Source organism: Micropterus salmoides, unplaced genomic scaffold, assembly GCF_014851395.1.
Source record: "Micropterus salmoides isolate LMB-PRFRI ecotype aquatic unplaced genomic scaffold, ASM1485139v1 Ms_hic_scaffold_19, whole genome shotgun sequence".
NCBI lineage: Eukaryota > Metazoa > Chordata > Actinopteri > Centrarchiformes > Centrarchidae > Micropterus > Micropterus salmoides.
In genome coordinates this window covers 26,070,948-26,097,917 of record NW_024041039.1, presented here as the reverse complement: position 1 = coordinate 26,097,917, position 26,970 = coordinate 26,070,948, and the positions used below count along the sequence as shown (strand labels likewise).

Here is a 26,970-nt window from a genome sequence, read left to right as displayed (position 1 = left end):
CCAGCTGAAGGCTGTGGCAATATAATTACCATATAAACATGAGATAGTATTAATCTTTTTATTTAACTCTCAGCAAGAAAGCAAGCAAGCAAGCGTATTTCTAAAAAATGTCAAACTCTTCCTTTGAAGAGCAGACAGCACTATATAAATCTAACTGTAAACAACAATGGCCCAGGTGGACAAAGGAGTGTATATTCCTCTCATCATCGCTGCTGGGGGAGGTGGCCGGGGGTACAGCAGCCAATCAGAGACCCAGCTGGAGCAGATGGACTATGACCCCAGCCAACCGGGACGCAATGGGAAATCAAGCGCTGCAGGTATGTGTTGGTACTATGTGTATGTGTGTGCAGCTGTGCATGTGTAGGGAAATACAATATACCCTGTGCATTGTTTGTGAGTGCAGTTATGTGAGTGTTAGTGAGGGAGCTTGGCAGGGAGAAAAACATTGTGTGCTGTGTATGAGATATTGAGACTGTGATAAAAAGTACCCCCATTACAGTACTGTATTGTATACAGCTTATCTATTCCCACTTTATGATGAAAAAGGCCGCGTCTGTTCTGTTCCCCTCTGCACGCACACAAACTAATAAGCCGAGTTTACAGATAGCCTGAAGTGGAAGTGTTTATTTGCATGTCTACCTGTACTTGTAAACATATCCATTTATCCTGAAGATGTTTACTTCTGTCTTAATGCACAAGTTACATAGATGTTCCACTTCTGTGAGCCAGTGTTTGTGTTCTGGAGAAAACAAAACACAGCCCTACTCATGATTATTCATATCGAGCACTTTGTTCCCCCGTCATTGCTGGGCAGAACTATATGCACCGTTTCGACCAGTGTAATGTTACATCCATGCTCACTGCAGGTTCCATTATTCATGTGCTCAGAGTTGACGAACGGCCCAGAAAACATAAGATATTGATTTCTACATCTTCACAAAGCCTGAGGTTTACTTTTGAGGAAACTCGGTGAATGAAAAATTAAATATTCAGCATGTCTGGGGGGGTTTGTTGCTAGTGTGGCGAGATAAGTTTTTTTTTCACTTGTTTGTATCTCTCAGGCTTCAGAGTAGAAGGTGGAAAATGAAAGAGGAAAATTAAATTGGCTAGCGTTGGGGAATATAGGAGGGATTAGTTTTAACTGTAGCAGCTATAACCTTAATCTCATGTTACCAGGTCTCTTTTTATGTCTTTGTGCAAAACCGGTATTGTTATCGTTAATCTGGGATTTGTGTGTGTGTGTGTGTGCGCGTGCGTGCGTGCGTGTGTGCGTGCGTGTGTGTGTGTGTGTGTGTGTAAGGACATGCTTTCCTGCAGTTCAGCACCTTTTTTTTGTTTCCACAGCCCATTTAGGAACTCACTCTCCCTGCCTGACCTGCCTCTCTCCCGTACCCTCTGTCACACACACTGATTCACTACGCAGCACGTAACTCCACATCATATCAAAGGTGTATTGTGTTTGGTGACAGGTGGAGGCGGAGGTTGGAATGACAGTGCTTCTGTCAGTCAAGGTGGCAGACCGCTGGTGTTGGGAGGCCAGGGAGGGCAGGCCTGTCAAAAGTTCTGGCAGACCCACGGTGGCTTCGGGGGCGGCGGGGGTGGCTGTCTGTCCGGGGGTGGAGGCGGAGGATACAGAGGTTAGTCTAAGAGAAGGAAGAAGGTTTTTTCTGGAAGGTCCAGAAAATAAACTTGAGCTGTCAAGTATGACCCAAATGTGAACTTTGTGGTGCCATATGTGTTTGATACTGAATGTGACAGGGTGCCAGATCAGGTGAATCCCAGAAACAGCCACAAGTCACAAGGATTTGACAAAACATCGTTCAAACACAGTATCAACATATGACTCCTTCTTTTTTTCTTGTACTGGGTGTATACTGTATTATTAAGCAGTGTAAGGTAAACTAAACTAGTGATCCCAAACAGACATTACACAGCATAAGGTGTGAAACGAAACAAATAAATAAATAATAAGAAATATAAATAGCAAGAAAGCAAAAATGGTGGTACGCATAATGCAAATAACTGTTACATTAGCATGTATTGGGACATAGAGATGAAAAGTGTTAAATGTGTACAAAGATGTGGAAGAAAGGGAGGACAATCAGAGTAGGGCTGACTGGGGATACAGCAGATATGAAAAATCCTATGTGCAGCCAGCCCTGGATGACGTGAAAAGTGCATTTAAATGATTTTGTTCAATTCCCATAGAATTTAACACGTGTTAATAAGATGGCACTGAGGTTCTGTCACTGTGTTTGCCCTCCAGGTGGTAACACCTCCACAGATGACAACCCCAAACATGATGGTGACGATGGCACGTCCTTCCTCAGTCCAGAGGGAGAGCCCTTCCTCTATCCTCTGAAAGGTAATGTGAAAGGATTCTAGGTGGTTTTTAAATTACAAACAAACTAGTCAGCAGTCAACACATGCAGTCAAGACATTAGTATTCAGCATTTGATACCTTTGTAGTGTTTGTCAGTGAGAGTTAATGTGTTTGAGAATGATGAGGAAAAAACGTTTGTGCTATTGACATTTTAAATTAGTTTTTGATGTGGAACACCTGGTTTGCTTTCTATAGCACAAGCTTTCACCGCACATAACTAATATAGATTTGTACAGCAAGATGAGAGTGAGCTGCTTCACTGTGTGACATCAGAAATGTATGTTGTAAAATTGTACAGCAGATATGGGCAGGCACAGACGGATGAGAGTCTTCCAGAGTTTTCCAGTCTGACAGACGAACCACTCATTCCACCAGAACCACCACGATTGTTAACTGATTAAAACACCACCAGACAGCGAAGAGGAACTGCCCAATAAACCCTGCTGACTCATCTCGGTTCTTACATTTGAACATAAGACAATTTAACAGGCATTAAAACCAGTCTGTAGTGATAAGCTTGTTGACCATCAAAACTTTATCTAAGATTATTCTTCGCTCTATAGGGAAACATAAAATGGACCCATTGGGCTGTAGCAATGCACACAATTGTATCTCTCTCCCATTGACCTTTAATAGGGTGATGCGGCCTAGTAAGGCAGTGCCGCTTTCAACAGCTTCAGTCTTCAATTTATCATCGACCTTACTTTATTTCCTGCGGAGGAAAAAGACTTTTAGCTGTAAAAAATTTATTGCACTAAACATTATCTTCATTCCTCTCCATTTTGGCAACAGCTGGTCAAGACGCTGACGTATTCTAGCTTCACAGGTCTGTGTTGTTAATTGTAGAAGGAAATGTCCTCAAATGAATGTTCATCCACTAGTTTAGCTATGTTCACAGCAAAAGTTCCTAAAGCAGTGTTGGAGGAATGTGAGTGATATGTATGAACAGCGAGAAAGTGACATGATTTATAACCAATGAATAACCAAAAGGCTTGAATCATTATCATAACCCACAGGATGGAATATCAGGTTGTAATATCTGTAATTTGATAACATAAAAAATATCTGTGTAAATGTCAGGTTTAAGGGCATCTGTGGTTTGAAGTTGCAATCACAAATGGCTACGCCAGTAATTTCCTTCTCAGCTTGAACTGCACAGGAAGGTTCCCGAACTCAAATAAAAACAGCAGGTAATGCCAAACAACCCTGCTGTGTATATTGAAAGACCTAAAAAAGGATCAAATATGTTGACAGAAGGAACCGGTGTCCTAATCCACTGAATACAGGCTGCTTCAAAACCAGTCTGAAGAAAGAATAATACAGACAGGACTGCACAGTCGTCCAATCATATTGTCATCACTATATGCTGGTAGGCACTGAAGAAGTTATTAGAGGCCAGGAGAGCTTTCCTGAATCTCACTTGATGCACCTGTACGAAAAATAAGACATTTATTTATTATTCAACAAGCTTAAGGAGAGAAAAAATACTCATCTGTTCAGGGATAGTTTTCTAGCTGCTTGATGAGAAATTGTTGTGTGGTTATATCATTAAACAAGACATGCAGACAGAATGTCCCTCAAAGATTCAGTGGAGAAGACATCATCATCTTCCTTACTCCAGTAGAAAAGTAACACAACAACAAATTCAACATGGCTGTGTAAAGCTCCACAATACCGAGTATAACAACTACACATTAGTATGCAGTCAACATCTGTTCTTGAGGCATTTGTATTCTTCCTTCAAAACCTTTAAAGTGTGTAGGTTAGATTTTTGTATTTGTACATATAAAGCTGATAACAGAAGAGTGAAAATAGATTTCGCAGAAGAGTGCGTTTGCTTTGCTTAGTAAACAGCACAAGCGTTCACAGACAGCCCATAACGAATTCATGTTTGACTGATTTGCCCACGCTCACTATAGTTTACAATAAAGAGAATTGGTTCCATTGGATCTGAATTAAGTAATGGATGTTGTAAAGCCCTTTTAAAACAATTTATGGCTGTATGAGTTGTGTTGTGGAGAACAGATTTTGTCTGCAGATTTTGTTCCAGCCAACACCACAGTAGACCGTTTCACTGATCAATGTCAGTAAATTCATCTAGTTTACGGTACAAGTAGGCTGGAATGCAAGAATGCAAGCTATCAATCCTCTGTACAACATGATGACCCACCCTGGCTTGATTGTTCTCATATAGTTTGTAAAAATAAATTTAAATCATTCTTTAAAAAATCAAAGCAATCTCGTGGGAATCTGTGAGATCTTGGAAGGATGTTTGATGCTGTTTTAATTATTAGTGAAACTATCATCTACTATATATATATATATATATATATATATATATATATATATATATATATATATATATATATATATATATATGTATACATACTATAACTGGGTAAACTGTATTCTGGGTGATGATTGTGGTGAGAATAAAACTTATAAAAACCCTTCTCATACGTGTGTGTGTGTGTAAAGCTATGGAGGGGGATGGTGAGGTGATCATCAGTCCGGTGCAGAACTGCAGCCATTGTGAGAGCGGCGAATGCCTTGAGATCAAGGGCAGTATCTGCTACTGTGAGGATGACCTCATCCTGGCTCCAGACGGGGTGTCCTGCATCAACGCTACAGGTCTGACATATAGTCACACGCATACTTTACAATTTGTAATGAAGAACAACAGTCTATTTCTCTGTCTTCCACACAGATAGGTGAAATTATTCCAAACGTAGAAATGAGCTAAGATGAATGTAACTGTACCTGTAATAGACTGTGACTCAGTGGATAGATAATGAATTAATTTACAAAAGTAATTAAGCCTGGGAGGCTCTGTACTTTATTGAATCTTTATCTGGGGGAATGTTTTAACAGTGCCTTAATCATTCATAATAATTATAAATCTGTAGGATAAAGCTAAGCTGTTAATAAAAATGGATATACCTACACCAGTGTTAGCTGCTGTAATTTATCTCTGTGCTACAGTCAGATAAAAGCTCTTTATCTTATCATGTCAAGCATTTAGGATAAAGGGCTTCACCTTGATACTCATCAATGGATTTTAAATGCATTTTATACTGGGCTAAATGAGAGGTGAGTTTAGCACCTGGCTCTGCCCATTAGACCACATCGAGGGTGACTAAAAATTAGTTTGCTCACAAGTGCCATGTCAACTCCTTAGGTTCAAACTGTAACAAAGGGATGTAAACCTGAAAGTGCCTCTTCAATTATAATTTGTAATCTCAGATAAATAATGAGTATATGAATGCAGATCTGAAATGAATTCAAGTGGTGGAATGTCACTTTATACTTTGAAGCAAAAATAAGGGGGGCTATTATTAGCATGTCAATAATATCTTAATGACCTAGAGAGTCTCCTTGCCCTATGATTTGCAAATTTGTTCTCAGTAATAACAAGCAGTAGATAATTTTATGATGCTAGGTCATAAAAGGTCACAATCTCAATATGGTCTCTCTCGGTGTGCAGATTTGTTCCTTAGCTTAGACAAGTGAAATGAGATCGCCCCACGCCACTGAAAAGGAATTAACATGCACCGGCCGTCGCTGCTCCTAAGCTCTGTTGTGTCATCGCTTTCACATCATTAATTAAGTTGGGGATCAGAGTGGCGAAGTGAATGTTAATACTCCTTTGGGGAAGATAACAACTGTGGAACGCTGTTGTTTCCCCTTGTCGTGCAGTGGTGTCCCTGCTGCCTGCCCAGCCGCCTCTCTCCCACCTGGCGCTGGGTCTGTCTGTGGGCACATCGGCCCTCATCGCCGCCCTGCTGCTGGCTGTGTCCGGAGTCATGATAAGTAAGTAGCGACACACATGAGTCAGTAAGGATAGAAAAATGTACCAACTGTTCGGTGAAAAAAGCACTTTCGGTGTTCAGCATAATAAGTCAAAAGACCGAATAATAGAGAGGCTCTGAAGTCTTCATGTTATGCAATAGGAGAAACACATAGGCTACACATTATTTATCAAATTGGGTTGGACTTTATGAATTTAGCGCAAGGGTACACATGTGACAATGTCCGGTTTTCAAAATAAGGTGTCTATAGAGGATGGAAATAAGATTAATTGTATTAATTATATTCACAGAAAATATAAAACATATTACCTGTGTCCATTAAAAGTAATTGGACACATGTAATTTACTTTACCGGACCCTCTTGGGCCGAGGGCCCACCCACCATAGTCTCTCCAAATCCTGTGGGAAACACTGAGTAAAAAGCACATTTTGACAATTTCATTTATCTAATGGTAAAAAAAACTGGCAACATAAATGGATTTTTTATTTTTTTTTAAACCCTGTTCAGTATTCAGTAAAGTTTTTCATCATATTCAGTTTTGGCTTTGGGAAAGAATTTTCATTTCGGTGCATCCCTAGAAAAAAATTGGACAATAAATGTGGCGTTCATGTTTACAGTATTTCAGCTTTAAGTAAAAGCACTGTAAAGCCGGACTGGGTACTTTTTTGACAGATTTGAGAACCTCCTTACCCAGATATGTCACTGGATGTCAGTTTATATTGTAAGTAACAGTTAAAATACTGCTGATGACTGTACTCAACAGCTGGAATTATTCTAGAAAAAAAAGAATTGTCTCCGTCAAGGAGGATGAGATACTCTCTCTGTTGGGGCCCACAATTTATTAGGCTGACTAAAATGATGTTTAAAGGAACTCGATTAGAAAGCTATTCAGCCTTTGGACATGGCTGCTGGAAGTTGCCGGTCGCAGTTGAGTACATTTAAAGTGAACATGTCTCAGTTTGAAAGAGTCTTTGTTCCAAAGTCAAATCTAAGGGGTCATGAGATGATTTACGGGATGGAAGAAAGAAAAAACGTGTTCTGTTTTATTATATTATTGGTGAAGTGCTTACAACTCATATGCAGCTTGTGACCAGTGGTCACAAGTACTCACCGGGAACCACTGAGAGAACAAAGAACAACAAATGACAAGCAGTGACTTAACCCAATGAAGTTGCCACCGACCCAAATGAGCATGGACAAAGCAGTAAGCTGAAATAGCTGTTATTGACCATAAAGACCTACACTGTGCTGCTGAAAGTCTGAGAGGTTCATGAGTACTTGTGCAGTCTGCTTCTGTATTCTGTTTGCACAATAGACCCACGTTCTCTCTCTGTCTTTCACACACACACAAAGTTCTCCAGTGTCTGGCCTGGTCCCTCTCAGACGGCCCTTAGCAGGTTGTTGTCAGAACTGTAAGTGAGCCTCGCGGCCATCGCAGACAACCGTCTGCCCGCCCGCTTTCAGGCTATTACAGCCAGACATATGCACTCATTGAGCTATCATCTCCTCCACACACACACCCACGCTCACTCTCACACTTGCAGACCAACACACACACATCCAGATTCCCACCTACACTCATATGATGCACGCACGTCAGTAGACGAGGCAAGGTTGGTGGAGGTGTGGGACTACCACGGTGATGAATGAAACACGCTAATGATGGATGGCTGCTTAGCCGGCAGCTGACAGCACTCGTACATTAGACAGCACTTGGTAAATAAATAACTCCCCTACACACACATAAGCATACACACACAAACAAGTCCCCCACCGACTAATGTGTTGCCAGCCCAGGTCGAGGCTTCTAGCACTATAAAGTGTGTGGCTTTGTGTGTGAGAGAAAGAAAGAGAAAAAGCAGGGTCTTCATTCAGTCGGCTGTTTTACATAAAATGCATTAGTTTGCCGTATGAAGGAAGGAGCTGTAAGCTGTCTTGGTTTTGTGCATACTGTTGCCATGTTTGCTTATACAGATTTTGTCTTTCACATGTACAAATTTACAAGACACACTTACTTGAGGGTTTAATTCTGAAACATTACGTGTCTGGATATTTTAGACAAATCTGGATTGAAATTAAGAGGAATCAATCTTTCTCAGACACAAAGGAATTCTATTTCATAAAAATTTCTGCTCTATAAGCAAAAGGTCTTTAGAGAAGTAATAACTGTAAAAGCTCTCCACTTTGTGCGCTTTGCCTACCAGCAATAATTTTCTACAAGAAGATGGGTTTAAGGTTTTGTTTGTTTAGTTGTTGTTTTTTTTGTTAATTGTGGATATCTCAGTGGTGGAATGAAACTTGTCTTTCATTTTCATCCCACCAGTGTACAGGCGTAAACACACAGAGCTGCAGTCTATTCAGCTGGAGCTGCAGAGTCCAGACTGCAAGCTCAGTAAGCTGCGGGCCTCCACCATCATGACCGACTACAACCCCAACTACTGCTTCGCCGGCAAAACTGCATCGGTCAACGACCTGAAGGAAGTACCGCGACGTAATATCTCTCTCACCAGGTAACAGAGAGGAGATTAAAGGTCCAGAACCAACATTCATGTTACTTCAGCAAGCACCCTATCTTGGAAAATTAGGAGCTCGCTATTAAAAAAAGACCATCATGAACAAATTCAAAGACTCAAAGATAACTGTGTCTGAACAAACATGACAAATGCAGTTAACTGTAATTATAATGAATCCATTAGAACAAATTATTTAAATAGGGTTTACTCAAATACAGCAATGTGTGAGACGTAGCAGTTTAAATAAGCCTGAAATATTAAAGTGTGAAGCCTCACAGTGTATGGGTCTACTTCAGTGATCCAAGAGGCTGAGAAATGATTTTTGCAGGGCTCTTTTCAATTTTTAATGTATCTTTCATGTGTTTATAGTTCACCAGTTTATCATTCTGGTTCTTAATCTTTGTGATGGAAGTTCTTTTTTCTTGTACACCCATGAATATTTTCCATCTAGATTTACGCAAGACTCATAAATCAAGTGAAACAGCCAAATCAAGCCTATCATTTGGTGTCGAAGTTCACCATCCTACACTTTGACATCTGCAGCAGGATGCCACATGAAGACAGTTATTTCACTTTGTGGGCTGAAAAGCTGGTGAACCACTAATTTAGAATACTAACAAGCATCTCTGCGGAGCTGTTTAATATTTGGCTCCATAAGTGATCGTTGTTTGGACAGAGGTATATTTAGGACATGTCTTACTGCTGGCTGTTTCTAATATCTTCAGTCTAGACAAATCAGCTTAAATATTGCTCTTGTACACCCCCACCCCTCCACCCCACATCCATATTTAACAGCTTAATGTAAAATATGAATGTAATTGTCAATAATAAATGTGTTTGTGTGTCTCCAGGGGCCTGGGTCACGGTGCTTTTGGTGAAGTCTATGAAGGGCTGGCAGTGGGGATACCAGGTGAACAGAGTCCACTGCAAGTTGCAGTCAAGGTGAGTTCTCACCCAGTCTCTGAAATGAAAACAGCTTATGTGTTTCTCAAAGGTCAAACTTTGATTCAATCAGAAACTAATTACACATCATCCATTTTTGCACTGAGGATATTTATTTCTCAGGATAGGAGATCATGAAGTTGAAGATAAGCAGTTTTTCTCAGTTCAATTTTGCACTGCTCTTTTGCAGTTAAAGGCTTAACAGCACAAGTATTGTATCACCTCTCTCTCACTACCTTATGTTCAGTGTTGTGGAGAAACACATCAGACATAATACAAAATATAATAATTACTTTATATTTACCATAGACCCTTCCTGAGGTGTGCTCTGAGCAGGATGAACTGGACTTCCTCATGGAGGCTTTAATCATCAGGTAAGAGCCACAGTGAACAAAAGTCTGTCTCTCAAACAGTGCCAACAAAGCCATTTCTGATGACACCTCTGTGTTTCTGTGCCTGCAGTAAGTTCAGCCACCAGAACATTGTGCGTTGTATAGGTGTCAGTCTGCAGGCCATGCCCAGGTTCATCCTGCTGGAGCTGATGACTGGAGGAGACCTCAAGACCTTCCTGAGGGAGACCAGACCCCGGCTGGTGAGACACGATGGTGTATCCCGCTCAAGTACACATTCTTATTGAATAGTGCATTTTTTGCCACCTAAAGCTACCACTATTGTTCTTCTCATTGAGCTCCAGAACTGAACACACCATGATCCAAGTTGGATCCATCCGATTTCCAAATGTGCACTCATGTATTCTTTACAAATGTGTGCTACCTCTACCACCTTTCCAAATCTGCCTTCGATATAATCACTTACATTCTGGCTCTTTCTCTGCCTCTTTTCGATCAGGAGCAGCCATCCAGCCTGACCATGGTAGACCTTCTCAACGTGGCCAGAGATATTGCTAAGGGCTGCCAGTATCTGGAGGAGAACCAGTTTATACACAGGTACTTCACCACATGACCGCACATTTTGCATTTGAATATGCTAAAAAAACACTTTGTTAGCATACACAAATACAGCACATGATTATGAAAGGCTGTACTGTGTTCTGTGGCCCTATATCCCCCCGACATAAACAGATCAGAGAGACAGAGAGAAAAATAAACTGTCAACAATACGCCGTACATGCGGCTATGCTTATAAATATGGAAAATGTTTACAGACTGAAAAAACACAGACTTGCGCACATTCATCTGCTGACATCTACTGAATTATGAGATGACTGCATCCAAGCGTAACATATGGACTCTGCATGCCTTTTGCCTTTCGTGCGATAGCAGAAAGGACAAGGGATGAGTTTAGCATCAGAGCAGCCAGATGGGAAAGCCGGCTTGCCATTTTACGGTCTGTATCCAATGCACTAGTCAACAGAGTGCCCCTTCCATACCCATATTCACACTGGTTGGTGAACCGGAGGATGTGACTAAAGAATTTCAAAATCCTTCTCTTGAACCTGTCTTGCAAATATCTCTGTGGATGTCCATGAGGAAAGTCAAGTATATGTCAAATTTATAAAAGGTCTGAATTGCTTCTACAATCACATCAAAACAATTAAAGTGCATCCCCCTTCCTTCATGCTTCTCTTTGACTTCCTTGGCCAATGACAAACGGGGCCTATTAAACCTTGTTTGCCCTATCAATCCACCTAATGGCTGACTCTCCTGTGGAGGCTTGTGGGCTTCCATACAGCAAGCTCTTCTGCCTTCAAACCTCTATTAAAATTCACCCAATAACCATCCTTGAGGCTAATTTAAATTTTTATGAAAGTGTTTACCCGGGGTTGAGTAAAGGGCAGGTGAATGAGGTAGGGTGGAGGACTAGTCACTACTGAGAAAATGCAGCTTTTTCCTCGGGATTACAGGGTTGGATGATAAACTATGGTGTGCTCCAACAGGCTAAATCTCAGAGTTAATGCTGTCTGAGAACATCTTACTCTGCTATTGTGTGTTTCTGTGCCTCTCTCTGTGGTGGTATTCATCTGTTTTTTTGGCCAGTGGAGTTCTTTTACAACAGGCTTGGTACTCAATTGTAACCACCTAAAAGAAGCACTATGCTGAGGAAAGTCGAGCAGTTTAATGCAACCTCAGGTGTTAAAATAGTCTAATAACAGATCGGTCTCTAGGTGCTGCAGTAAAATGGGTCTTTAAGCAGTAGTTAAAGATGACTGTAAATAAGCTCTACAGTATGAAGCCAGTTAACACTGTTTTAATAACAGCCTGCTCTCACATCACTGTGCTGCATGTACAATAGCACTGTGTCCTTCCCTTAAGGCCTCAGCTAGCAGTCTGTGACAGCTACTGCTGCATTTCAAGGCTTGTCCTTGCCTACAAGCAAAAGCAAATCATTTGCATGAATTCTTCCAAGCCATTAAACAAAGGACTACTTGGATTTAGCCACAGCACCTCATGAGAAAGGATCCTGTTCAAGTGTCTGTTTGTGTGTCTGTGTGTGCGCACTTCCACATGCTGATTGTAGTCATGCTATGGTAGAGATGATTCAGTCTTTCTGAAGTAGATGAGAAGCCCCTAAATGGATTGATTGTTTCACTGCTTTTTCTTGAACTGGAAATCTTGTGGTGATAGCACAGATTTAGAAATTTCTCTCAAGCTGGTGTGATAACTCAGTTTACTGCCATTCGTTTAACTGCTTCAGTCTAAATTGGACTCAAGCAAAGTAAAGAGGAACTGAAAAGCAAATGGATGCCCTAGACACAATGTTCTTTTTATTTCATACTAAATTATTTAATATCAAACTTGAAGTAGTACTATAATATTATAAGTTGAATAGTTCCAAACACTTTTGGCACATTAAAGTGGGGCACTCATGCATAGTGTAGTCCTGCTCTTAAAAAGCCCTCAGTTTAAATCAGTCTGAACTATTACTTTATCCTCATTGTGTCATTTCACATCCAACTTAATCAGAGTATTGAGGCAAAACATCCAAACAATGTGTTGAAAACAGAGCAGTGGTGCTGTCCTGTGTGCACCCCTGCCCTGTCTCATGATCTGGTTTGAGCACAGTGTCACAAAATGTTATTCTGATGGTAAATTCTTGGTATTTATTGGCCCTAGTGCACACTTGTCTATGGTCTGATACGGAGCAGTGTGTTCACAACGTCACTTCTTAAGACGTTAAGAAAGTTAGACGCCTGGGGAGCAGAATACAGTGTGTGGGCTCCATTTCCTTTTCCCCAGACAGGAGAGGAGTGCGCTGTGTGAACTACTGTATTTTCACATAGAATAACCAACTCTGTACAGTGCAAATATGAATTTTAGAAATTTTCTCTTCTAACCCACTCTGCCTGCATATACTGTGGAACATTTCAATCTTCTCTCTGGCTGCTCCATGTGGGCAGAGCTATAAAGGCACTGTAGGAAACTATACACTTTCCCAGCTTGCCCAGGGCAACTTAGTAGTTATACTGAACTTGAAATCCAACAGAGGAGCGTCTGTAGGTGTTTCAAACATACTTTTATAGATGCAAATAAATGAAAAACTTAGTGTAAACTTTTGAAGAGACAAGTGTTATGACCCAGCTTGTTATAGAGAGAGGTAACATAGAAGATTGGATAATTGAATTGAGGTGTAAAGGACAAATCGGATAATCCAGGTTAGTGGCAACGTAACTTAATTGAAAAGTTGAGAGTTTGAACAAAGGTACAACAAAAGAAGCCCTATATGGGTGTTGACTGACAGTAGCTATGTGATACAAGAAAAAGACACTAACACTAAGACATAGGGTTGGCCTTTATCTAAATGGAACACCCTGTTCACAGCAGTAGTAAAAATAAAAATAAGGCAACAAAAGGAGGACAGCAGCCATAAGCTTACAAAAATGGCTCTCAAAACAAGGCAAAGGCAGGCATGAAAGTTTACTAACTCGATGTTCTGGCAAAAGACTTAGTGAGTCCAAATGCTTGGGTCCACTGCTAACACAGCAGGTAAGTTACAAGGTTACACAAACGCACACTCTACTACCATGACCTGAAGGTGCTGTTACGCCAACAGGCATCAGTCAAGGGATCACACAAGTGAAACACAAAATCAATACATTCAATCAGGACAGACGTGTAACTCAACCTAGTGGCAAGGCAGACTGATCGCTGGTTCACAGCCACCCTGAGCTGTGAGCACAAAAACTGTTTAAACTGCAGCTGGGGTTGATCAGAGTCTTCTCAGTGGAACCAGGCAAGTTAACATATACTGAAGGCAACCGACGGTGGCTGTAACACAAGGCGTGAGTTAAGCCGTGTGCTTTGTCAGTATGCCTAGCTCTTTTATACTGTTTACTTACAGTGGCAGTGAGTTGTTGTGATAAAGTGACCAATCACTACCAATCCAAGCATTAAGTGCGTGCAGTGACTTGACAGTCTGTATGTGTTATCTCATCTTTCAGGGACATCGCTGCTCGGAATTGCCTACTGACCTGCAAAGGACCGGGCCGCGTGGCCAAGATTGGAGATTTTGGGATGGCTCGAGACATTTACAGGTACAATAACTCAGCACAGAGGACTGACTGATGTCAAACAGTGGGCAACACATCAAAATCCAGACCAGGTTCAGTTGGATTCTAGATAAGGTCTGAAAGGGAGTTGAGAACAAGCTCCCACTAAGATGGCAGTTGTATTCCAACTTAATATTACACTGAAAATACAAGAACAGTTTTATCTTGTTCCTAATGAATGAAAAATCCCAGCCCACCTAACCAACAGTTATTAATCGCTGCATAAAAAAACACCCATGTGAATATTTACAACTCATATCAGTTAATACCAGGCACTGCCCTCTCTGGGAAAGTTTCAAGTCTGTTGCAACACCCAGCATCACTAAACATGAGCATGCTGTGTGCAGTTTTTAAGTAATTTTTAACTGCATGGACAAAATACAATATATAAACAGGTCAAAACGTTGGAACTCAGCCGTGAGAGTGTTTTTATTCTCCGTCACACTATCGCACTGATGCCTTCTTTTAATCTACATCAGTTTATCTGTAGCCCAGACTGCATCTCATTATTCTTGGTTAAAACTTTTTAATATAGCTACCACAAATTCACATGACACCATTTAAATGAATGCACAATCCAGCAGGGAAATCTCCCAAGCCTTTCATCTGGTAAGAAGTTAGAGCAGGGGACACATGTCACAACATTCAGCTGTATCAACGCAGCACTTTCGAATCATCCGATGGAAAGTCACACGAGAGCAAAGTCACTCTCAGAGCATCCGGGAAAGGCTGTTTCACAATACCCCTGAGGAGCCGCATTAGGAGCGCTTGATTTAATTGCTGATGTCAGTTTTTCAGGTGCCTCGATGTGATTTTGTTTTTCTCTCTCAGCCTGGAGCCTTTGTTTTTTTTTTTATTATCATTGTTATTATTTTGAGAGGAGGGGATGGTTGCTTTGCGCAACATGCCACTACGCCGTTGGTGTGTTAGTTTTGCTGTTTCATGATGTGGCCCTACCGCTATGTGACGAGGGACATGGGAGTCCTTTCGAGGCCATCGCAGGGGGCGGGTGTCACAATGAGGGATCAGGACAAGGCTTAATGTCAGCTTTTTATATTCAGGGAGGAGAGCCACAGGCGTACTTGCATGTGGTATTCCATGGACTTCCTCTCTCATACACAAATTCACTCACACGCATGCTTGCACACCGGTGATGCAGTGGTAAATAAAAAGCTGGGTAAACAATAGCTGCCAGTCAGTAATCATCCTGAGGCAAACGGCCGGCGCTATGCAGAGAAATTCACTGTGCTTTCAGAAAAGAATTGGTGTTTTGCCTTAAATTACCATATTCTCATTGAAACTATTAACAATGGTGTGTAGCATGGCTTTAGGTTTTGTTTATTCATGTCAGCCTGCTGCACACACACATGCAAACACACACAAGGCAGACCAAAGGCACTGAAGACAAATTACACTCAGTGAACAGACACAAGTTTTAAACTCCCCACCCATCTTCTTACTCTCCATTCAGCACAGTCTGCCTCTGTCTCTTACTGTTAGTTTTCGTCTCTAATGCTTCTCTATCTTCCGGCTCCTCTTCTTGCTCACATAAGAAATAACGCACAAAACACACACACGTATAAAACACTTCCATTTGTGCTATAGATTTCCTGGGACTGTTTTTAAGCCTCCCTAATCTGCAGCTCGGATTTCACTATGTGTTGGCGGTGTTAGCAGTAGTAATAAATATGTCCATAAACCCCATGCTGAGAAAAAAAGAGGTCGATCCACTGATAGGGGGATTATCAGTCTTACGCTTCACATTTTACCATCCCTCAATCTTTTCAAAACATTTCAGCATTCACATTTAACAGACTGAATAGCAATGTACAAAGGTTTCTTGTGTACAGGTCATCTTTTTTTTAAAGATGTATTCCACTTGCTGAGGTCAGAAAAGGAAGCAGCTAATATATTACAACAAAAAACTTGGGAGATTGTGGTTTTTGTAAACTTCTCTACACTGAAAACGGCCTTTTCAGAGCAGCAAATGCAGGATCCACTGAGTGCTCACTGCAGTTTGATCTAATTGCATCTTTTGATGGAGGCCAGTCCATTTCCCTCACTATTTTCTTTGTTGGGATAGACAGGAAAATTAGAGGGATATTGGGTGAGAGTGGCGCAGTGGAGAAGATGGTAACAGAATTCAATCCTCTAATTGTAGGAGTAAAAATGGGTTAGGTAACTGATCCCCATCACTGAATTGATCGTGTTATTTCAAGGGATAAATAATGGGCAGGGATGTGTGTGACTGCCTTGCGGTGCTTCTTGGCTAATCTGTCAAGCAAACAGTCCCAACTAGTGATTGTTTTCTCTGCTTCATTGATTATGTGGAATTTTCTTCTAGGCTAACTTCTTATGCCAATAATTTGCTAAGTATATATTTCCCTTTTAGCCATATTATCTGACAGCATATCATCTATATTCATCTCTTCTTACTGAACCCCTGAAGACACACAGCTGTAGCTATGAGTTAATGATGAGTGCTGGTTCTTGTTATTTGCCTTCAATCTATACTTTGGAAAATGCAGTTCTCATACTCATTTTAACCTTCAAAAACATGAATTTCCTATATAGGAAATATCAAACAAAGAAATATGGTTTGAGCAGGTAACAACCACTGCAAAAAATAGTTTTGCCTTTACTCAACCAGGGGAGGCATATGTCTTAAAGGCATTAAAATAATCATGCCAAATGACCTTAATTTAGTAACAGGAAGTAGGGATGTGCCCTCACTTCCGGTTATCAGAAATATGGAGTATATCAAATCACAGAAATGTGATTACTTCAATCTCAATCTGAAAGTTGCCACAGAGTTCTTGACTTGTTGTACAGTGACGTACACTATTCCACACACACAAATCATATAATCACATTCTTATATTTCTTATATTCTTATTCTCTTATAAATGAAGGTTTTATTAAACTGTGAACTAGACACACAACTACTAAATACCCACATAACTAACGACTACTATGCATACAAATCTATAAATAAATGAATGAAAGGATAAAGGCATCCTGATGGGGCCTATTGTGAAGAGAGATCCTACTTCTCACATAACGCTTAGTTACTTAACTAGCATCACAGAAAAAGTGAGTTCCTTCAGGGCATAGGTTTCCAAGTGTGTAATGAACGGGTACTCGTCATCGGCCACAACAGAGACAAGAGATGGCATCACACATACTGCTGGAAACTCAAGCCAAGACAGTTGTGATTTACTAAACTGACTTAGATTGTCAGAGAAGGCTCTCAACCTTTGTTGTCCATGCTCTGGGAGTTCCTGTCTGTCTGCTGTCGTAAATCAAGAAATTGTTGTTCACTTTCCATTAGTGACCTCCTGGGAGACTGGAGGTAATGGAACAGCCGTGGTTCCTGGGGAAGAGTTTATCAGCTCTCTGGACAGATTCAAAGATTTGTCATAATTACACCATCACCACCGTGATCACTCTACACTTACAACATCTGTTTTAGCTTTCTGGCATTAGTTGCATAATACTTAAGATTTCATTTTACAGATTATTTTTTAAGGCATGCATAGCTCCGGCTTTTAACAGTAGTTCAGACGTTTTGCCTCTGGTGAGCACAGCTTGAAATCCTTCTCAAACTAAAGACAAAATGTGATGGGTCATGCAGCCCAAGCCCATGAGCTTTGGATACCATATCTGAGGAGCTCAGGCTGCTAAAACCAAAAACTTTTTGTCCCATATTTACCTCCGCCAAGGAGGTTATGTATATATTTTGGCGCAGTTTGTTTGTTTGTTTGTCTGTCAGCAGGATTATGGAAAAGCTATTGGCCCAGTTTTCATGAAACTTGGTTGAAGGGTGTAGCCATTGGCCAAGGAGGAACCCATAACATTTCAGAGCACCCGTCGTAATTAAAGTGAACGCTGTGCACAAACATAACAGCCACGTCAAACATACCTGTACAAACAAATGCATGTATGTAAGAAATAAGCCATCAGGGATGTGATTCTTTTTCTAGATTAATACCGGAATTCAGGATGTACATAATAAATGCACAGCTGAGATGATCATCAAAGCACAACCAGTTATTGGCATACTGCAATTTTAATAGTTTGGGAAATGTATCCAGACAGTGTTTGAGCTTGCAGATTTGCTTATCACAGAAGACTGGACTATTTGCCTGGGCGGAGGTCTGGCTATCCGAGTGGCCTTCCAGTTTATCCAAGCTACAATTGTCTGTTTTATTCTTTTCCACCCTGTTTTTAATGTGTTTGCTTTTTGATTCTTTTCTCTATTTTCTTTTGCTTTTAACTTTTATTTGTCTAGGGAATGCCAACTCAGCACAATGCATTTTCCTCATCCTGTTTCACATTCACACCTGGGAGCTGCCCACCATAATTACAGTCCTTTCCTGTGCAGCCATGTACAGCTCCAGCAGAGCAGTTGGTGCTTCAACTCGCTTGTCTAGATTTTGAAGGCGAAGAGAAAAGAGTGTGTTACTGCTACTGCTTTACTTTCCCAAAAGGCTCAGGGATTTAAACTGGCAACCTTCCAGTCACTAAACTGTGTCTACAGGCTATTACAGTCCTCTTATTTATTATGATGCACTTACCATTTTTACAAACAACTGTTAAGGAAGGGGAGTTGGGTTTTTTTGGGGGGGGGGGGGGCAGTGCAAAACCCAGTTCATGTCTGTCCTCACTGGGCGCCTCAAGCAGGGCGAGATCCACCAGGCAGTGACCATATCAGCACTAGCAATCAGATACAGCACACATCAGATAATTTCTCTTCCAGAGACAGCATTAAAAACGGCTCAGACGGGACTCTGCATGGTGAGGAATCTCCCTCCTTCCTCTCCTCTGCAAGATAAGGAGCTCTAAGAGGGCCTCTCACACCGACGTTTTAGGAAGCTGAAAATGTGATTGAATCACAGCGGTGATACACAAACAGTGAATTAATTAATTAAAATATAATTTTTCTTCTTTTTTCTTTTGAGGGCAGTGATGTTGCCATGGCAATTGCACTGTAAACTGCATTCTTCCTTTTACAATTGTTCCCTTTTTATCATTTGTAAGCAAAAAAAAACCAATATTACTATTATTAGCCACATTAGTCATCATGTATTTTACTACTCTGAGCGTGTGTGTGTTTGTGTGTATGCGCAGGGCAAGCTATTACAGGAAGGGGGGGCGTGCCATGCTGCCAGTGAAGTGGATGCCACCTGAAGCCTTCATGGAGGGCATCTTCACATCTAAAACGGACACGTGGTGAGAATCCCTCACACTTCTCTTGAACTGGCCTCAGTGGAGGCCAAGCTCGCCCTCACTGTGATTTCACCTCCTATATTTTCACACTCAGACATCTGCTGTCCCAACCTGCTCGTTTTCTCCCTTTCTGTTTTTCACCTTCCTCAGTCCTTCAACACTTTTGAACCCGAGCCATGTTTTTATTCCTTGTCTTGTCTCTATCTAATTCCTGTCCTCTGGTCACATCCTTTATAGCTTCAGCTCTGATGATGCTTATAATTTATGACTTGATTGTCCTCAGTCTCACCCTCTTTCTTTCTCTCTCTGTAACTAATCTTTCCTCTCATCATTTGCCTTCTCTAAGGTCATTTGGGGTTCTGCTGTGGGAGATCTTCTCATTGGGCTACATGCCATATCCAAGTCGCAGCAACCAGGAAGTGTTGGAGTTTGTAACCAATGGCGGAAGAATGGACCCACCTAAAAATTGCCCTGGGCCAGTGTAAGTGCAGATCCAATGTGATCCCCTGAGGTCTAATTAAGCATCGCTATAACATAAAAAAGAAAGAAAGATGCATAGTTGCAAATGATGCATACTGTGTATACACATAGGCAGCCTTAAAAAAAAAAAATCAACACGGTCAGACATGAAATGCTTTGATGATTTGCTGATATTGACACGTAAATGAGTTGTGACCTAGAAGGTGTCAGAACATTTTTGGAAAGATTGCTCAGCGCTTCCATTATAGAAACCACATCAAGAGCTTTCGTTCATGTTTGCCTCCCAATTTGGAAGAAGTCATGGGGAGCTGATACACAGCTTAGGAAGCATTTCCATATCGCACTTTTTCATACCGTCTCTCATGCCAACTCTATTATTAAACATATACGTGCAGATGCACACACACATTTCTTCTCTCTCTCTCATATATACACATTCTTGCTCCACGTTGGCCTCTGATTTCACAGCTCTATCCTTCACACTTGGCTAGTTTTGCAGATTACTCCTCGTATCACTTTGCAACCTTGCCTTGCATGTTCCTTATAAATATGTTTTTTTTTCTGTAAACAAGCAGCCTCACAACACAATCTCAAAGTTTTTTATTAAAATAAATGTCTGTTGAGTCACTATCGCCGAGTGAGATAACACAATGGGGCCTGAGCCTATGGCCTACTGATCAAAGTATTCCAATATTTATATATTTGCAGTATTATGAAACATTCTCAGATTATAGTATTAAGTTTCTGCTGATGCAAACTGAACACTTCCTACTGCTGCAGCTGCTCATTATAAACACTTAACTGCGAAACACTTCTTTTATTATGAAGTGGTCACAGGAAATACAATGCGTCTGTCAGTGACATTAGCACTGATCGCTATAATTCATCAAAAATTAGTCCTCAAAACAAGACGATTGTCATTTTGTGCATTTTTGAACACTGGATCAGTTTGAAATATTGCAAGGAGTAATGGAACAAGGAGCAGCCACAGTGAGCTGTTAGATGTAGAGCTGCAGGCGACAGGCTCATGCCGTGTGCAGCATAAAATTGCTCACAGAAGGCTGGAAAAAGGCCGATTACTGCCTGACTTCTTCATTAAAACGGCAACCGCGTGTTTTGCTGGACCCAGTACTGCTGGGACCAGTATAGGGTTTTTTCCCCAAATTCCATGTTTTCTCTCTTCATTTTTCTAAATTCTGTGTTTTATAATTTAAACCACCAGTAACTACAAGTAATCTGCATCGCCCATTTAACACCTCCATCATCACTCAAGCTGGTGGGAGATTACACTTTCTTTTCTGCCTGAAGCAATCACAACAGCTATTAAGAATACTTTGTCAAAAGAGATCAATCTGGAGAGGTGATTCTGGTCAACCTCTGTTTTCTTTGTGTTTTTTCTACATCCACAGGGAGTGGGATAAATGTTTTCATATTTTATGTGCTCATTCATGTGTATCTTTAGGTACCGTATTATGACTCAGAGTTGGCAGCATCAGCCTGAAGACAGGCCCAACTTCTCAACTATCCTGGAGAGAATTGACTACTGCTTACAGGTAACCAAACACAGCCGACTTTGGAGCTCTGACTGCCATGTACACATGAATTAGGACTGAGCGACTTGAAAATGTCTAAAAATTATTTTTCCAATATGGCTTAATTTAAATGATGATATGATTCTTTTCTGTAAATCTAAATGTGTCTATAAAGGTTAACATAATCACAACATTATTTCTGAAGAATCAGATTATGCAATTGCTTGTTATCCTTCCAGGGTTTTTTTTCTTCTTAACAAGTCAAGTTAACTTTTAATCACCGCTGTTGACGGGGAAAAAATTATTTTGCTCATATTGTGTAAGATATATAAGTATATAAGATATATAAGTTGTATATTTGACCAAATCATGACTTCCAAAGTAGGATTACATTTATCTGTAACACTGTGAAGACATACTGTCCCCCGTATGTCTGACCATTCCATGACCAAGTTTAGACTGAAAATACCGAATTTACAGTGTTAGCTTCACTGACTGACTTAAGGCATTTGTTTCAGAGCTTGCAAACTTGTCCTCCGCCATCCACCAGCTATCAATCACGCACTCTGCATCACTGCCTGTCTGAAAATGCTGTCATGCAATCAGCAATTGAGGGACCAACAATAAAAAGACTCCATTCAAACATCAAAATAAAACAGAGTGGTGGTTCGTACTGAAGAAAACATCTTTGACCATCGTAAAAAAGAAAACAGACATGGGCATAAAGAAAAGTATTATTCAGACAACAGTAATTTGGTTAATTCACAGAACTGACGTTAATCAGCTAAAGTTTTCTCACATTATAAGTTGCAGCTTGATAGTAACTGATGATTTAATTTAACACTGGTAACACTGGGGGAAATAAAGATCTTGTGATGGTCTACCCCATTTTAGGACCCTGATGTGGTGACCATGACCCTGCCTGTAGAGTATGGACCCGTCCCTGAAGAGGAGGAGCGTGTACCCATGCGCCCTGACGACTCCTCAGCTCCAACTGTGCTGGTGAATGCCCAGGTGCCTGATGGGGAGGCTCCACAGCCGCCCCCATCTTATCCTACAGAAGAGACCAGGAGAGGTGGGGAGCACACTGTGGTGACTAGCGTAGCATCGGAGGCCAAAGCCCAGACGTCGGCCCAGGCCCTGCCATACCTCCACCAGCAGCCTAACACGCAGACCTCCATCACCATGACTACCACAAACACAGTCACCTCCACGGCCACCTCTGCACTCACTGCCAAGGGACCTCATGTCACCACCCAGCCCAGCCCTGAGGGGGGCCACATCAACCTGGCATTCACCCAGGGCTACCCGGCAGAGAAGGAGGGCCACAACGGGAAGAACACCAGTCTCTGGAACCCAACATACGGCTCGTGGTTCCTGCAGCAGAGGAAGCAGCAGCAGCAGAGGCAGGGAGGGGTGGGGGGAGCAGGAGGGAGCAGCGGCAGGGTGCCTGGCGAGGGGCAGGAGCATGTGGGCCGGACTGTGGCTGAGGTGGCAGGGGCGCTGGGTCTGCAGCACCAACACCAGCAGTTCCAGCATCAGCTCCAGCAGCAGCACCAACTCCAGCTGCTGCACCAGCAGCAACAGCAGGGTCTCTGCAGACCTCTGTTACCCCCGCCGCCACCTCCTGCCGCCCAGTCACCCCTGCTCTTAGATTCGGCTGCCTTGCCCCCGGTTCCCCTCTACAGACTGAGAAGATTCCCCTGTGGGAACATCGGTTACGGCTACCAGGAGCAAAGCATGCCGCTAGAGGCCGCCCGCGGTAACCCCAACCCCGCTCCTCCACCCCCTCCACTCCAGCAGGGCACTTCCATGCCCTCCTCAACAGCCCATCAGAGGGGCGCCCCCATTCCCACCTCAGTGTCCCTGGGTCGGTCGGGTATATCTGAGGACAGCCGTCCCCTGCTTGTCACCATGGGGACAGTACAGGACCCCAGGCTGCCCAGGATGGAGGGCCATAACGCCACTGTGCTTTAGCCCAAATGCCTGAATTGCTGGTCCTTTTTTTTTTTTTTTTAGGACCACGTCTTTGGATACTGTGTGTTCAGGACACATAGCACGAGACACTGTGTCAGGACAGAGACAGTTTTCCACCGCCCCAACTCTCCCACCATTTTGGATTATTTCCCAGTCTGGAAAGAACCATCTCGCTGAAACACAGCTGGATGAGTCTGTCAGGCTTTTCCCATGAGAACCCTGGAGGTGTTTAAAATCCCCAATGGATGCTAAAGCACATCAGAGAACTAAAAACGCTTTGGGAGGCAAAATGTAGAGTAAAGGCTAGTTTTAAGAGTTTAAAAAAATTTATTTTTTCAACGCTAGAGGGGCCATAGCTGAGTGAGAATACTGAGAAAGAGTAGAGTTTCTGGCACAGGAAGCCATGGGGGCAACTTTCCATCTGGAGCGAACACATATGCCATGTGATCATTGATAGCTGAGGATGTCTTTGTCTATGAGAAGGGACTAGTAGGCGGATTCAAATCTCTATTTGCCAGGCCTGAGACTTTTAGTCACAAACTCTAGTGACCAGTTTGACTGCAGCAACTGTGAAGTTGTCTTCAGCTGCCAGCCACATGTGTCAGTTCTCCTGCAGAATCCTCACAATCGTTCCATCGTATCCACATTCTTTTGGGCAACATAAAACTGTATCGGACTGTTTTTCAAGAATCTCACAGAATTGGACACTGGATTACCAGAGACATTTATACAAAAAAATACTGGGAGAAATGTGTTTGTTGATGTTTGCTTGCCTGCTTGTTTATTTATTTATTCTTTTGTTTATTTATTATTTAGAAGTGGCTCTATAAATTATTCATGATCATGGTTCTTCAAATCCAAACAAATTCATTTTACACCAACTTATATTCACTTTAGCTTCTAGGTTATTTTTGGAGAGAGAAAGGAGATATTGAACAGTCACAAAAACGTATCAACTCTAAATATGCTGAACGATTTGTTTGAACACTGATATGCCAAATCACTTTAAGGTGGAGTAGATGGATAACTACAGCACTGAGGCAGTTTGGGGAGATGGTTTGACAAAAGAATAGAACAGATTAAAGACAAGCCACCCTCAGCAACATTTAAGAGTTCAGCTTTTTGCTATTGCGGAAGATTTTGTAATAACTCGTTGCCCTTGGAACTATTGAAATCACTGCTCCGCAGTTCTCCTTTTGTTCACTCCATCCTGTTGAAAGACTGCTTCGAGACAGTGAAGTTGAGGCTTTTCTTTACTTATGGCTTTTTCGGTAACCTTTTATTAATTCATTTCTTGTGAAAAAAAAAAAAATTCTTTCCCTTTTTTGTCTGGATATAGAAACAGTGGATATTGCTGAATCAATCTTAACCTTCAAATTGCTATCTTGAAGCACTCTACGTTCCTAAATTTGCATATTTTATCTTTTCTATTATAGGATGAGTGTTGTTGAATACAAATGAGTCTGAGTGAAAAGTTTGAATGCAAACTGCTTTTGCTCCACATGTGAATGAAAACCAGGACCAGTCCGAGTCATTCTGCTCATTTTCACACACATGGTCTTGTCTGTGCTTGAAGTCTGCTTTTTTTAAGGACAGTTACATACAGTATATCAGTCAGATAACGCCATGAGTGTGGCAGTGTTGATATTTAGGTGAATGATGAAAATGTGTGTCCGTTTTTATGCTTTTGCTTGACTGTATTTGGCAATCCTGTCAGTCCTTCTGCTGTACAGCAATGATGAGCTGTCATGTATGCGTCATGACGCTCAGTGACTGATTAAGACAAATGTATTCCTGTAAGGCCAAGTCAATGAGCAAGTTAAATATTGGCCAGTGTTTTGCTTTGTCTCCAGTACCTGTGTTAAAGACATTCATTCTGTGTTTCCGTCGCAGCTCATCTCCATCGTTTGATGTAAAAAAAAAAATTCTAAAAAAATTTAAAAAATTAAAATAAAGACAAACTGACCTGCACCTGTAAATGTTGTAATTATAAAGTATTGTACTATGGCTCTGGTAAAAGCTGTAAATTGCCCTTCAAAAGACATTCGCCAAAATTAATAAATTACTATATAATAACTGTTTTGCATTTGTCCTTTTACTGCACTCTGGGATTGAGGCCAAATGAATTATATCAGATTATCTGATTTAGGACTGGTGACTACATTATAATCCGCAGACATACAGCAGCATGTTTCATCAACCCATAACTGCTAACATTAGTAATGTCCTTTAAAGCTGTAACATAATGCCTGCACACAGAAGTAATGCTGTAAAATGTGATTTGCCGTGTCTGTATTACTTTAGGACTTCTAGTTTGACAGCAGTAGCTTTAAATGTTATTGGCAGGATAAATTATTTTTGCTGCCAATAACAATTTGTTATACACTGTATGTGTGTTACGAATGAGACAGCAAATGTGTTCTATTGTACAACATGACCACAAGAAAAAGTCGTTTTACTCACAATTAGTGACCTGAACTACTCTGATCTGTTTTGGTTGGAGCGCTCATCGATGATGAAAAAAATAAAAATAGAGCGTCTTATAAAAAGAAAACGTAGCCGCACCTGATAAATTACGCTACTGATTTAGTTTGTCAGAGACAAGATTTATGTTTGTAGCAAATGCTGTTAACATGGAACATTGAAAGAAACATTTTTATTCTACCAAATACAATTTTATATAATTATTGTTGTACATTACCATTGTATATTGAAATAGTTATTTCAGGTATTCCTACGTTAACTCCTGACTGTCAGTCAGTACTTTGTATACCTTTACTATTTCATATATACTTCTGAGTTTAAAGTTGTCTCCTGTTAATAGCAAACATAATTTATTGTATACGCTATCCTCTTGGCTTCTATTGCATTTTCTTTTGACAACTCATCCAGATGTTCTCCAACTAATGGGGAGGGGGGATTTGTTTACCAGTGGCACAGTTGATAATGTCAGCAGAACGTTCATAATTTCACTCAGAAATTCAATGATTAAATGGCAACAGATGTATTTAACAAAAGAAATACAACAGGTCCAGAATACCAAGGTATATACAAGGTTTGTATCTAATTCCTTACTTTATGCATCCTCACTCACTACCCTTGCAGGATGCAACACATGCAGTGTTTGCTGAAACAAGTTTTGTTGATAACTTCTCAAATGCATAAAATTAACTGGCAAAAACATTATATTCCTTGGTTCTGGAAGCACCAGACTACAGATAGATAAAAAATTAGCAATAAGCCTACTTTATTCTTTAAACTCAAATTTGTTTTTGTTTTGTTCAAGAAACGCAGATTCTGGCAAAACAATGTAAACGTTACATCACTTAGCAGTTAGCAAAAATTGCAAATCCAGGGGACTACTTTTTGTGTTTATGTTCAGTCAAACAAGTGTTTTAAATAATTTGGGTAGAATCATGTGTATGTGGAAAGCTGTGGGGGTCTTGCGCTGCTTGCCTCAGTGTTGTTTTGCCAAATTTACTTTTCGCTGGATCTCTACAACGGAGGTGGTGAGCTCATAGCTACTATGACCAATGTTCTCAATAGCCAGAGTTATGAGAATATGGGCCAGGTTGAAAAATACCAGCTTTCCTTTAA

At 41.1% G+C, this 26,970-nt stretch overlaps 1 protein-coding gene across 1 annotated transcript in view; it reads left to right on the top strand.

The window, feature by feature from the left end:
- alk (ALK receptor tyrosine kinase) overlaps positions 1 to 25,449 on the top strand; it is a 247,122-nt gene extending 221,673 nt beyond the window's left edge. The window contains exons 15-29 of the mRNA XM_038729365.1: positions 176 to 317; positions 1,470 to 1,637; positions 2,267 to 2,365; positions 4,862 to 5,014; positions 6,080 to 6,193; positions 8,517 to 8,703; positions 9,558 to 9,648; positions 9,958 to 10,022; positions 10,111 to 10,240; positions 10,498 to 10,595; positions 14,048 to 14,140; positions 19,286 to 19,387; positions 19,731 to 19,865; positions 21,327 to 21,417; positions 22,291 to 25,449. Of these exons, the coding sequence (XP_038585293.1) occupies positions 176 to 317; positions 1,470 to 1,637; positions 2,267 to 2,365; positions 4,862 to 5,014; positions 6,080 to 6,193; positions 8,517 to 8,703; positions 9,558 to 9,648; positions 9,958 to 10,022; positions 10,111 to 10,240; positions 10,498 to 10,595; positions 14,048 to 14,140; positions 19,286 to 19,387; positions 19,731 to 19,865; positions 21,327 to 21,417; positions 22,291 to 23,373 (2,751 nt within the window). The 3' untranslated portion in view covers positions 23,374 to 25,449. The remainder of the gene's footprint in view (positions 1 to 175; positions 318 to 1,469; positions 1,638 to 2,266; positions 2,366 to 4,861; positions 5,015 to 6,079; positions 6,194 to 8,516; positions 8,704 to 9,557; positions 9,649 to 9,957; positions 10,023 to 10,110; positions 10,241 to 10,497; positions 10,596 to 14,047; positions 14,141 to 19,285; positions 19,388 to 19,730; positions 19,866 to 21,326; positions 21,418 to 22,290) is intronic.
- Positions 25,450 to 26,970: the final 1,521 nt, after the last annotated feature.